This window comes from Xiphophorus couchianus, chromosome 3 (assembly GCF_001444195.1).
Source record: "Xiphophorus couchianus chromosome 3, X_couchianus-1.0, whole genome shotgun sequence".
Lineage (NCBI taxonomy): Eukaryota > Metazoa > Chordata > Actinopteri > Cyprinodontiformes > Poeciliidae > Xiphophorus > Xiphophorus couchianus.
The window spans coordinates 22,249,304-22,263,636 of NC_040230.1; the positions used below are offsets into that span (position 1 = coordinate 22,249,304).

General features: G+C 37.2%; 1 protein-coding gene across 1 annotated transcript in view; it reads right to left on the reverse strand.

Moving 5' to 3' along the window:
• dnah5 (dynein, axonemal, heavy chain 5) overlaps nt 1-14,333 on the reverse strand; it is a 92,478-nt gene that overhangs the window by 9,935 nt on the left and 68,210 nt on the right. The window contains exons 73-84 of the mRNA XM_028012637.1: nt 12,793-12,975; nt 9,864-9,968; nt 9,470-9,608; nt 8,756-8,870; nt 8,054-8,244; nt 7,069-7,190; nt 5,760-5,909; nt 5,064-5,309; nt 4,496-4,715; nt 3,482-3,687; nt 2,261-2,464; nt 712-927 (exon numbers count right to left, since the gene is read on the reverse strand). Of these exons, the coding sequence (XP_027868438.1) occupies nt 712-927; nt 2,261-2,464; nt 3,482-3,687; nt 4,496-4,715; nt 5,064-5,309; nt 5,760-5,909; nt 7,069-7,190; nt 8,054-8,244; nt 8,756-8,870; nt 9,470-9,608; nt 9,864-9,968; nt 12,793-12,975 (2,097 nt within the window). The remainder of the gene's footprint in view (nt 1-711; nt 928-2,260; nt 2,465-3,481; nt 3,688-4,495; nt 4,716-5,063; nt 5,310-5,759; nt 5,910-7,068; nt 7,191-8,053; nt 8,245-8,755; nt 8,871-9,469; nt 9,609-9,863; nt 9,969-12,792; nt 12,976-14,333) is intronic.

Below are 14,333 nucleotides of genomic sequence, written 5' to 3' on the forward strand. Positions count from 1 at the left end.
TTACTTGTTAATGTTAAAACCCATACAATTTTCCTTCCACTTCAAAGTTCAGTCTTGCATAAAATCCAATAAAATGTATTGAGCTTTTGGTTGTAATGAGATACCATTAGAAGTTTTCAAGGCGTATGAAAGCTTTTGCGAGTGACTGCATCGAATGGATAAGTATAAAAAAAGATCAAAGGTTCATGGGAAGATATAACGTTTATCTGTGAAACAAGAAAGCAAAATATTTTTTGGCAATTTGTGATTTCCATTAAAAATCTGCTCTCACAGATAAAGATATTTCTCTTAACACTTCTGCATCTCTCTGAACTTTACACGTTTATCTCCTTCAATTAAAAAAAAAAACAAACATGATATTTCTTCAGGTTGTCAACACCAGACTGGCTCAGTATTTTTTTTTCTCCTTGTGTACCTCTTCTCCGTGCAAGCAAGATCCTGAAAGTGCGAGAGACATGGTGTGTTGGTAAGCGACAGCGAAGCTTTGCACCTCGCTTGGGAGTCATAATCTCTCCTCACCTTTTCATGACAGAAAAGGAGAGGAACCTCAAAATAAAGCTGGGATCCAGCCGTATTCACAGCATCCCTCCCTGCCTCTGCCTGGCACCACGAGAGACACTCAGTCCAGCTTCCATGGTGAGAGGAACTGTGAACAACCGTGCCTAGCCTCAATCATTTGCCTCGGGCTGTTCACAGAGCACACAAACATACTTCAAAAGGTACATAGTCAGGAGGCAGTTTCTCCAGCATGTCGTCAGCCAGTCTGGACACCGCTGCCTCTCTGGTCTCCCCTCCTCCCGATGAGCTGTCTTTTGGCTGAATGCTGAGGATGGCGTCCAGCACATCTTTCGCCTGTTTACTCTGAAAGGTTATGTCTGCATTCGGGTGGAGCCCAAACACCTGAGGCGTGTCGTAGGCTGGAAGACCCTGAAATACAGGAATAGAGTTTAATTAAGTACCGTAACTAAATTCCCTTAAGCTTTTTTCTCTTTAAGATTTAATAGATAGCATTCGAGTGTCCTATCAAGTGACGAACCCAGAATCAGCATCTGATTGTGTGCCAATACATACTGCACCTGTCGACGGAGAACAAATTCACACTATATTGTTTCGTTTTCTTTTTGCCTTTCTAAGAAAAAAAAAAGTTATATCTCCTCCCCTTCTTTTTATCCCGAGGTTCACACAAACAACAAGCTGCAGATACTGAGCATGATCTCAGCAACACATGGTGTCACAAGCTGCTTTCTGTCCCCCTCCAGTGAGGATTCAGACAGTATAAGACATGGGTCAGTCACGCTATCCCTCCTGCAAAATGGTGAGTGTCACTGACCAACTTGGAAGAAAGGCTGTTGAAGTGACAAGATCTCTCCCCCAGCTTCCTACAAACAGTCAAATGTGTTCAGTTGGCACCCAAACAAGCTGTGGCTCTGTGGTGATGAGCAGCCATACCATCCAAGTGCCTGTAGAAAAAAAAACATGCACTCTACAGGCTGGCACTCTGCGACTCCTTTTGTTCTTTTACCCGGAAATTAGTCTTAGATTAACCAAGTTCCTACAAACTTTGTTGCATCTTTACTGCCTGACTCTGTTCTGTCTGACAGGAGCAATCAATACCAATTTTCCGGCTGGCCTCATATGACAAATAACTTAATGATTTAAAGAGGTGTCCTCGCTGATTCAGCTTTCATTCAGACGCCTAAAATAAATCTCAGGGAAAACCGGGGTCTGACCTGCAAGCTTTGTCTAACGCTGCAACAACTGATTTACTTACAATTAGGGTAAAATGTAGAAATGACAATGCAAATGGTAATCCCTTCCGTTTGTATCTTGAATTTAGTGGTAATGCTCTTGTGCTCTTCTGGGAGACAGAAAAGTTGGAATTAAGTTTGTGGTTTTAGAGGTCGTATCTATATGGTTTCTCCACGGATGTGTTTATGTGTACGAGAGAACACAGTAGAGCATTTCAGAGTCTTTCAGTCTTCAGCATATATGACAATGAAGCTAGGTTAAATAAAATAAGTTTTAAAGCTGCTCTGTTTCACACAAAGACATGCATCTTGTCATATGTGCATACAATTACACAGTTATTTAATGTGACATTATCCACTTGAGTGATTATATATGATTATTTATATATATTATAAAAGGGAGAAGAACATAATCGTCCACAATGCGTTTGCCATCACAGACTGAAAATAACATTTTGTAGAAACGTTTTCAGTCACACACCACCATCATCTGTGTTTTTGTTTAGCATTACCTGGATGTAACTGAGATACTGGTCAACACTGGAGCATTTTGGGATGTTGTATCCCTTGTAGAAGTTAAAGGTGGGTCCAAACATTTCCTCACTGAACCAAACCCTGGCAAAGGTGTTCAGGAGGCGTTTGTCGAAGTCGTCAGTCACTCGGCCGCCGTATTGGATCTCTCCGATCATGTACTGTACTGTGCTCCATGATACACCCTGAGAAGATGTAACATACATTTCAAATTAAAAATGAGAAACAAATATCCTTTCGAAAAATAATAAAAAAAAACAAGACAGCACAAATTTGGTTGCTTGAAGTGAAAAAAAGAACTACTTTTTGTTTGAATATCAGCACTCATGTCTTGTTTGGAAAGTCTATCAGTATCCCACATATTGGTATCATTTGCCAAGATCTGCCTTATGAAGATTTTTCCAAGATAGTCAGAAGTAGATGTTTTTCTGGATTCTGAGTAAGTCATTGTGAAGCTTTAATCTTTGTCAATTTGGGTTAAACTCCCATTTTTACTTGTATGGGTGTTGGGGATTTCTTTCAGTGTAAAGCTTGGGTGTAATCTTTCTGCAAGTTATGGCTTCAGATAAAGGAGGTAAATAGCAAACTTAAAGAAAATCCCACTAGAAAAGTTGACCTTTATTTCAGGCTAATTTAGATCTACTATACCTATGATGATGTGGGCTTGAGAAAAAAGCTAAAATTGAATCAAAGAGTTTTTCAACAAAGTTTCAGTTTAAGTGGATACATTTGCACACCGTTAAGCTGGAGCTTTGTTTGAGTTGTTTACATGTCGTCTCCTTACAGAATTAGATTTTTTTTTAAGCATGCAGCATAGATCAGAGTAAAAGTGGAAATGGTTTTGTAGTAATTTATCATAATCTTTTTATAACTCACTAAAACAGCATTGAAACAGGGAAGTAGATCTTTGATATCTGCTGCAGAATGAAATATGTGAAGGTTATGATAAAGTGTAGTGTAAGTGCTTTTTTGCAATTTAGATGAAGCATTTCCTTTGACTAGTCATGCAATTAGAAGCTTCCACTTCCTAAGTACAAGTGAAATAACACACTTCTCAGCTAAGAAACATTAATCACAAAAATGTATCTTTTGATCAGAGGCTTTGCTGTTTACTTTCATATATCCAAGCTGGGATTTCTGCTAGTCATGGGTGCAAATGTTTATGTGCAGCAATAGCTTCACCCTACGTAAACTCCACTGACCTTTTTGATGTCCACGTCATCCAGGTGGTTTTGAACAAACTGGACAGTGGCGTTAAAGTCTGCTTGGTTGAACTCGTAGGGGATGTTCCATCCTAGAGGGCCAAACTTCCTCCGCTCTTGTACGGTACTGTGGAGAAACGCCACAGCATACAGCATTGGCTTCCACTGCACCATGTTACTGACATCCAAAAGGTCCTGGTTTATTCCTGTTAAAAGACACGGGGATCAATACGTCAACACCCAGTTCCAAAATATGTTGGGAGTCAAATATACATACACATACAGTATTTTTCAACTGAAAAAGGTTGATATTCAGAGAAACAAATAACAGTGAAGCAACTTTAAATGCAAATTTTCATTTCATACAGCTATAATTTTGGGATCAAAATATGTGTCAAATGCACTTTTGTGAATTTGCAAATGAAACAGACTTGGTCTCTAGCAGGATTTAGGAGCTAAAGACAAGCACACATAGATTCTTAGTTGCCCTTCATCCTTTTCAATATGAACTAGGAACAGGCAGTTCTCTTGTGCATATTAAATATTCTTTTTACCCTTCTGGGTTTTGAATAAAAACACAAAGTACATGTTTCAGCTCGTCTAAGGTCTCATAAACCTTCCCCCAATGCTTGTGGCACTTGGGTGTAAAGTCTCTGATTTAAGCAACAAGCATATGTTTCTTGTGAATTTCCATCTCTTCATCTGTTGTCCTTCCCCTAGGACACAGTAAGAGTCTGGATCTATCTATATGCATGCCTCCACCCACTACTCAGATCTTTATAAACGGACACATCAAGAATAATAAGACACTTTTGTGTTTCAATCATTTCATTATACCCCTATTGACAGTTTTTCTATTTAAAAATACATATACTTTTGCTTGCATGTGTTTGCAAGCAAAGGCATTTCAGTACAAGACTTCGTGTAGCTTGATTCCAGACAGTCTGTCCTCTATTTTCCACAGATCAATTCAAATGACTTTGCTACTGCAAATTAAAATACACTGAAGCCCACCTCCATAGGTCCTCTTAAGCCCCGCCTTCAGGCCCTGCGGTGGTTCGTTGGTGAACTTGACAGACATCTGAAGAAGAGTGATGGGGAAGTGCTTGTGAGCCTCTGTGGTCATCCAAAGGCGAAAGCTGTCATTGACAAAGTCTGTTTCTGTCACGGTGTCCATTAGTTCATCCATGAAGTCTAGACCCAGATGACAGTTCTGGAGCAAGGCCCACCCACCCTGTGAACAATCACAACAACCGGTAGCCATCAAACACTGTGACGAGTTGAGGATAAAATTTCAGGTCAGGGTTCAATCCCTTTTCGCCCATTTTTAAACTATAACTGTAGTGTTCATAGTGAGTTTACAGTTTTGAAGGGAGTGGATACACAGGGAAATAGATGGATGCAACTTTAAAAGAATGGAACAGGCAACAAGATCTAAAATACTGATATTTTTCCTCACCGTTGTCTTTTCCACATCTATCTGGACTTGTAAATTGCTTAATTGAAATTCTAAACTTTCCCAGGCTATTTTGGAAAATTAATTACAGTTCCAACAGCAGCCACCTCAGAGCACTGGACTCACATTAGCCATGGTCTGCTGCAGAAGCTTCCGAGCATGAACCTCTTGTCCTTGTCCCATAGACACGTATCTGGTCTCAATCTTGAGCTTCTTCCCCAGTGCAGTGATGGAGTCAGTAGGGTCTGATCCCATTGAAAGGAAGCAGATAAGGGGTGTCCGTGGATCTGATTCCTCCCACATCTTCTCCAGGTCAAGAATCACCCCTTCAGTGTACTTCTCCCCCATTGCATTAGTTATGTATTTACGAGCCTAAGAAAGAGAGGAGGAATCAAATGGTGTAAAGTGGATGTTTATTTACTGGTTAGAAATGCAAGAAATGCAAAGAGTTGTTGAACTCCTACCAAAAGTAAAAGAAAAGGAAATACATTTTCTATCAAGGGTTAATATTAGGAAAATATGTGGAGGGTTTTTGGTTTGATGTTTTGCAGATCATTTTTTTAGTCAAAGGTTTGTTTTTTAAAAACTACTTAACAGACTTTCTTTTTTTCTGAAAAACTCTTTTACTCAATAACCTGGTGTATGAATGATGGTGGATATGGATATGTGTGGGACTCAAACAGAACAGTAACTTCCAGGTCCTTCATCACTTTCTCTGACATCTTATTTATTTCATAGTATAATTGTTAACAGGCAGACTTTACACCCAGTTTTTGACTTAACTCTATATAATTTAAGAATACAAAAAAGTGTTTTCTTGACCTGCGCGATGGTCCTGTCGGGACACCAGCATCGTATCAGGAGCAGTCGCCTAAAGCAGTCGAGAGACTGATCATAGGAGTTCGGAACCACCTCCTCCTCTGGGGCTTCCTTATCAAACCACGACTTCCACTGCTTCTCGTTACGACTTATCTGGAAGAAATGTAGACATCGGGCTATTGCACTGAGGTACATCTTACACTGAGTATATTTCGCAGGCAAAGACACTGAATGCTGAATGGCTTGTACTTGCATAGAGATTTATTAAGTCTGGAGGACATCAAAGTGCCTTACGCAGCATTCAGTCACACATTCACAAGCTGATGGTGGTAAGCTACTGCATCATAGCCACAGCTGCCCTTAGGCAGGCTGACTGAAGCAAGCTCATCTCAGCAATCAGAGGCCTCAGAAATAAATTAATCATGAACCTGAGAGGAAGGGAGCTTTAAGTTTGCTCTGTTTTTGTTAGATATGAATATGGTTTTACTTTGGTAAGGTAAAAAGGCAAAAATAATAATACTCATATTCATCATAATCTTTTTCTTTAACCGTTCATTTACATATGAGAATGTTGGAAATAGAAAACACAATTTTTTGAAACAACAAAAATATGCTTTATCTGCTGTTTATTCATATGATGAGCATATTTTCAAGTGATATTAACTTTCTTCATTATAAATTTATAAGACTGAGAAGTTTACGTATGCTTGAGGACAGTGTGCCCTTCCAACAGCTGAAACTCTAAACTTCTGGGGCTTTTTCCATGTCCTCCTTGAAAAACTGATTTGAATAAACTAAAAAGTTCAACACCACCTCTCCTTATTAACAGGCATGCGGAATAAAATGCTCATGTGAATTACTTGCAAATACACAGTCAGCCAAACACACATCATGCTGGCATGTACATGTACATCTGCCCAGCCAAAAGTAATTGATTGAAAATTTAACCAAACTAAGCTCATTTCACACAACGTTGGTTTTTCCCACCATGGGAGCCACCAGGCTGTCAGTTACACTCAAGGGTTTGTGCATTTGGGTGAGTGACAGTCAATCACGAGTCTCTGAGAGCCCATGTGTAAAAGAAAGGATGAAGTGAGCCATGATGAGGATGATATTGACATGCTTAGTAGCGCAAAGAAGAGCTGTGAAAAATATTTAATAAGCACCCAGAGGCCACAAACGCATCAGAGTGTGTGTGATGAACAGATGAAACTTCCTTACTGAGGGAGACTTGGTAGATAAAAGTACTTGGGTAAATCTTTCTCAGCTAAAGATGCATGCCTACACTGATTGAGATGTGTAATATGTGAACCTGATCCAGTATGTCGGAGAACTGCCAGAGTTTCCTGAGCTCCACGAGGTTGAGCCAAGTCATGTCCAGGATCCACTTGGCTGGTTTCTGAGGGCAGGCTTTTAGGTCCAGAGACGCACCGCCTGTACGATGCAAAAACACACAAACATACACCCCCGCATGAACACAGACACATGTGTGTTTTCAGGATAACGTTGAGTTTTGTCTAAGCAACATTTTACAAAGCAAAAATGCATATCATATACCTTTTTTTTTTACATTTCAATTAATGTACTGTACACGTAATTCCAAAAAACGTCAATAGTACTGTAGTCAGCATGTCACAGTTGACAGATGGTATAGCTGCATGCATGTAGCAGCATGTAGCATGCATGTAGCTGTTCTGAATCTGCTGGTAACGCTATGGACTTTTACTCCTGCAGTGAAAAGTGCTGCGTGTAAGAAATTCAACTAGCTGCTACAAGTACTTAAAGAAATATAATCAAACAACTTATATCTTAATACTAGAAAAACTTCTCTAAAACATGAGAAAATTACTCCTTTTCTACATACTTTTTTGTTGTTTTCAACATTTGAATTTAAAACAGTTAGGCTACATAACTTGTGCTTTACACAACTATTTTAACACCTTTTCCACATATTTTATGTAATACACCAACACAAAGTACTACAGAATTGTTTAGTGGAAGAAAGTATTTAGTGTTTCAAAACTTTAAATACTTTTTAAAACTAAAAAAAATAAAACCATGAAGCCCCCTGTCCTATGATATCGCTTAATAAAATCCACTGCAACCAAATTCCTTATTAACTGAACTCATTACTAAACAATATAATAATACATCTGTTTTGTAAAGACTTCTGAGGTTTGGTCAAAAACATCAGTGAACAACCACCTTAGTGATCTTTATGAAGATCAGGAAACTCACAGGTCAGAGGTGAAGTTAAGGAGAACTTTACAGTGATGTTGGATGAAAAGTTATCGTACCTTTAATGAGTGTGTGGAACTCCTCATGTTTCATTTTGTTGCTTTGCATGTCAATCTTCAAAGTCAACAGCAAAGTAAAAAGAAACTTGTGTTCTTCGTACAGGCCCCTTGCTGCGTAGTGGTGCACCTCAAAGGTCATGAACTCTATGATGCTCGCGATCCGTTTGATGGTAATAGGACTTTTTGAGGACCTGTTCCGGTAGAAAATTACAACACAAATGTTAGTTTTGAACGTTAGTTTAAGCCCCAAGCTTAATTGTTTAACTGCTAAACAGTACATTTTTCTCAAAATTAAATAGGACTTGTATTCTGTACCAACTTAATGCACAGTGTAACCCGTGAGGCTTCATACATCGAAGTAAAATATCCAAGCTCAGAAATCTCTGGCCAATCTCTGGGTTAACCTTATTTCTCCTTGGGAATATTATGTTTTTTTTATTGTATTGAAATGAAACAAATTACAAATTTAGTACCAAGTATAAACAATATGAAAATGACAAATGTGATTGTTATTTCTGATTAGAACGTCACGTCATATACAATTGTGAAGTGGCTACAATAGTTGACTTAATATTCTAAACAATCTGGGCTAAAAGGTTTAATTGACAGTGTTACTAAAAATAATATGATTCTATGGGGTGAAGCAAATTCTGTACTGTTGTTGTATTATACTGGGACATCATCAATGCCAATATTTCTTACCTAGCAAGAGAAAGGTCAAAAAGTCCAAGGAACTGCCTCAAAGATGTCTGGTACATGATATTTACCATACTCATCTCAGTAATAAGGAAATACAGGATGCTGCCCCTAGTGGCCACTAGAATCACACAGAAAGCAGACAAGAGAACAAACCATCAGAAAGAAAGGAAACGACATACAACATCTGTAATTATCTACTGTCTGACCAATAAATGTTCAATAAATAATTGAAACTTGACTTGTCCGGCGCTTTACTTGGTTTTCATTATGCTGTTTTTTCACTAATGTTTTCGAAGAAAGCTCTTCAAGAACAGCTGTATTTATACTGAGATTATATTACACACAATATGGACTTCTGTTACTAATTATGAAATTTCTGTTGGTTGCACTCTATTCTACTGAGGACATATACACTACATTGTTGTGAAAACAAATGCAAAATACAGTTATCAAATCTTTTTCTGTAAAAAAATTAGGTTCTACTTGGTGTTCTTCTATCTCAGAAATAATACATCATATTTAAATTGGTGTTTGTAAAGTAGAAAATGTAAGTGAATACAAAATACTTTTGCACTAGATTTGTTAAGAGTCTGAGTTGAAATAAAAAAGCTAAAGATATAGATATACTGTATGTATCCATTCTTGCCTTTGACTTTAGAAACACACTGCAGCCTGTGTAAATAAATAAATAAATAAAAATTATATCTCAAAGCCTACCGGGTCGGTATTCCTCCCTAGCAGCATTTATCTGAACTTCAGTCTCAGCAGCAATCTGCAGCTTCTGAGTGACTTCCTCGGCTGTTTGCTTTGTGTTGTTGAGAACGAGAATCAGGCTCTCATCATCCACCAGTGAACCCTAAAAAAACCCCCCAAAAAACACAACTGCTTCAGATGTTTTCTAAATGAAAATCTTTTAACCCTACAATATTATCACAAATCAAAATGTGAATCTGATCAAATAATAACAAACTAAGTGTTCCCACCACTCTTATTTTTTCAACATTTGCATCTAATCATCTAATGTTTTCGAAAAGCGGTGCTCCTACTTTATGCATATACTATATATATATATATATATAGCCATAAAATAAAGTTTGAAACATATTTTTACCTGTGTGCTAGTTAGTCTGTACAAGAGGTTGTCCTCAAGTTCCTTCATTTTTCTCTTGTTATAGGTTACATCTTCCAAAAGGTCAGTCCTCTCCTTCTCCATTTCCTGGAGTCAGAAAACACAGCAAACAGGGACATGTAGATATAAAGTATAACTCTGTGACTGTAAAAAAAACACAGCATAGGGCCACTAAAATCAAAGAGCTTCATGAAGAAGATGAATCTGACAAAAGTAAACGTATTTTAGACGGCGGGGTATTCTAAGTTGACAATTTACGCTTAATGTGGACAAGATCAAAGTAAATCTCATTTTGAATTCATGCTGTTATCTAAGCCAACTTCTTAGTAGAGAGATCATTAGTTTTCAGACTTTCACATTCTATTTAAAACACATCGTTCAACAAGGTAATATCAGTCACAAGTTCTCACCACTGATGTTTGTTTAAAACCCTTTCCACTGCATCTGAGGGCACAGATTAAAAGAAAACTAATTTTGATGGTTGAAGATGAATGCCAGTGTTCAGAAATGAGCAATTCAAACATAATGAATTGACGATGTGTGCAGTAATGAGTTATAAGTATAACAAAACAAATACTACACATAAAATTCAACCCAAAAATCTGCAGTCATCTGGTTTAAATAAACAGTCACTTATATTCTCCCTGAAGTTTTTATGAAACTGTTTTAGATTCTTCGATTTTAAACAGTGCAAATGAATATGGTCAGAAAGTCAGACTCAATAGGATGAGGAACAAATAGAAGTCAACTCAAGGAGTCTAGGCTTTAAAGTGCAGTGCACAAATATCAAGTCACATAATTTTAAAAAAGCTGTGCCTGTCTCAAAGTTTTTCTTCATAATTTTACAGTCTTTACAGTCTGTTAATGTGCCAACATCTAAGACAACATGATAATGGAGTTCAGTTACATTTAGTGACAGATACTTTTCAGAATCATCTATCTATAATTCACCTAGAATCCTGTTTCAAACCAACAAGGTATTTGTAAAACAAACATATTTTTTTTTTATCTCAAAACCTGTTTTTAAAGAAATGCAGTAAATGTGACCCAGAAACGGTGCAAATAACCATATTTACTGAATTTTTGGGTCATACTAAAAAAGGAGTACAAATCTATGCAATTCTTGATTTAACTAGCCATAAGTTTTGTTTTTGATTCAAAAACATCCCTATAACTCCTTGGTCAAAAATCTGTATAGTCTCTATGGTTACCAGCTAACCAATAGATAGAGTTATTTCACAGTTCTTCCATTACTGCTTTAGGTTTTAATTTAGGCGTGCACCACAGAATTATAATATGGGTTTCACAGTTTTGTTATCTGGATTGAAGGTGGTTATTTTCCAGTCTGTCAATATGATCATCTGGTTTCTACAGTATTGCTATGGCGATGGTCATAAAAAGAAACAGCAGACTCTCACTTGCAACTGTACATGCAGCTTGTGTCGTTGTCGCTGTTAATAGTTAATACTGTTACGTGGCAAATGCTAGCAGGAAAAAGGGACGCAATTGTTTCTTTCAGATAAGCTTAAGTTATACTTTCAGAAGAACATTCTGGATTTGTACCTTAAAATGTGCACAAAGCAACATTTTCCATACAGTCGGATTTCTCCGTTTTTATTTATAGATTCTAACTTGAAATCAGGCAAAAATAGTTATTAATCTAAGTTACTGTGCTCTGTGAGAGAATCACATGCCTTATAGCACTCTCTGTAGTACTGATATTTGGCATTGTCTACAGCCCATCACTGAAATTATCCTTTGACAAATTTTGGACCCGCTCTCATGAACCAACAGTAGAAGATTGTTTTCTCTATTGTCGTTTGCTTAACATGCAAAAGGTCTTTAGTTTGAAACCAGCCAAAAACAGTTTTTTGCCCAAGTTATGTTTATCAAAGGTTGTTGTAGGCCAACAAGAGGGTTTAACTTGTGTGATCTGCCAACAGGTTTCTATGACATATTGGTTAGAACTCTGGGCTTTCAATCCAGAGATCTGAGTTCAAGTACGAGTGCCTTCTGGAGTTGCAAATAATCTTTTGTCAGGCTTAATTTATCGACTGTTATTTAATTTGAAAAGAGGCAGAAAGAGGTTTGACAGTTTGTTCACCAAGTTACTGTGTTATATAAATATTTGCCATTGTCTGCAGCAGATCAACAATTTCTTACAACTTTAAAATATAGAGAAAAAATAATGACGAGTTTCTCATTTAAACTTGGTTTTATGCTAGGGCTAGTTTTTGTTTCCCTATACTCCTAATGTTTGTGGGTGCATTTATAAAGTAGCCTTATTATCAATGAAAAATCGAAATACTGAAAACAATAATTCTAGCCCTCTGTACCCCCATAAGCTCGAAAAAAAAGATGCCGGTTTTTCAATCTGGAATAGCAGCCTCAGCTCTTTCATTATCGTTATATCCATATTTGGCGCATATTGGAGATAGCATGCTATTCTTCACATCTTCCATGAATCTTTCATTTCATGATCGCCCATTAGGCTTACCGGTGAGAAAATTGCTTTTCTGCAGCAGTGCCAGTCTTTTCAGACGAACAATTAATGAGCCCTTTGCCCTGGTGTATTTACAGTGAGGTATTATAGTGTTCAGTGTGAATGGCTCAAGTTCCTGACACTTTATATGTGTGTGTCTTTGTTAGCAGGTTTTATCCTGATACATATGGGCACCATTGTACCAGTGACTGGGAGTTTCTTTACTCTGTTTTGTAAAGGGTGATGATACACTCATGAGTTATAATGTCACACAATAAGAGAGGTGTTAAAAGCCTACAAGTATCGATACAAACCGCTTCAAATCTGTAGGAGTGAGATTTAATTATTTTATATATAATATTGCTTAATTAGGTCATTAAATTGTACAGATGGCAGGTAAAATTACCGTCTTTTTGACTGAAGGTATACCTGTTTTTCAGTGAGAATGACACGACCCAGTAACTGGTCCTCAAGCCCCTTCATGGTAACAGTGAAGTCAATGATGGAGGTGCGAGCGCTGATTTCAGGAGTGTAAGCTGGGTTAGGGAGCTTGGTGGTCATATAAAGCCTGAATCCTTTCATCACATCCACTTCTTTGTCCCCAACTTTCACCTGTGAACATATTACCTTTTAGCACAAAAGCATCATAAACATTAAAATGTATGAAACCACACGCGTAACAACGGATGCGTGGTGGAATGGCCCACTTAAAATTCAGGCCTAAATTTGTTTACTTTTCATCCGGTCTGACTTTGCTTCTGCATTATTCTAGATGTGTAAAGCTGGTGGATGTATACACAAAAAAGACTTCTGTTGGTCTGTCAAATAAGTGTAATATTTGTATGCAATTTTTTTTTTTGCCCGAGTAACAAAATCCTCTCATTAAACCCTAATTAAAAAAACAACACTGAACTGTAGAAAAAAAGTCAAGAAAGAGGCCAAATAACTTCCTGAAAATCAATTATTTGGAGAATGGCGTTAAATGGATTGCGCATACTTTTTGAGAGCCTCAATAAGCCCTAGGTAGATAGAGCTACTCTGAAATATTCCCCGTGTGTATTTGTGCACATAAATATGTGTACCTGCATGGGTGCAAGATTGCATTGCCTCTGATCGACACTTAATTACTCATGGCAGTATATCATCTAATTATCCATCTGTATGTCTGTTCCTGAAGCTGTCAAGCGTAGACACCTTCACTTCTTCCTCAAAGCAGGATATTAATAGAAATACTCTGAAAGAGACTTCTGGTTGATTGTTATGTTTGAGGAGTATCCCTGTTGTCAGAGCATGTTTTGTGATGCATCTGATGGCGAGTACCAGAGAAAATGTTTGCAAGCTGATTGCAGTGATATTTATAACATGACCTTGTATATGATGTATGATCAAATAGATACACAGTTATGTAATTAAGAAGATTTTATTTACAGTCAAACTGTGTGGTCACTATAATTCCTCTCAAAGTAATGACACATTTTACAGATTAATCAAAGCTTTTATGCTTGTAAATAAAATGTAAAAAAATAATAAAAAAAGAATTCAAACAATAACCTCCAATTTTAAAGTAGAAAATATATGGTTTGAACATTGCATAGCAACTGGAAAGAGGAAGTTGTTTCAGTACAAAGCACAAAGACCTAATAGTAAATTCCTAAAAAATTAAGAAATAATTTTCAGCTTTTTTAACAACTAAGATATGTGTGACGGGTTCAGCATAGAAAAATTAAGTTTGGACACAACTGTGTGTCCAAACTTTTGGTCTGTACTGTATATAGCCTTTAACATTGTATTTATATGACAAAAAAAAAGGTACAAGGTATAAAGCGAGGATTATTTTGAAAAGGTACTGAAGTGTGTTTTTTTACATTTCACAGCTGCTAAAACCATTTGGTAGAATCCAGAGAAAACACCAGGCTTTTATTCTGCTGCATAACATACCTACACAAACACTATAATTAAGTGGCACATAC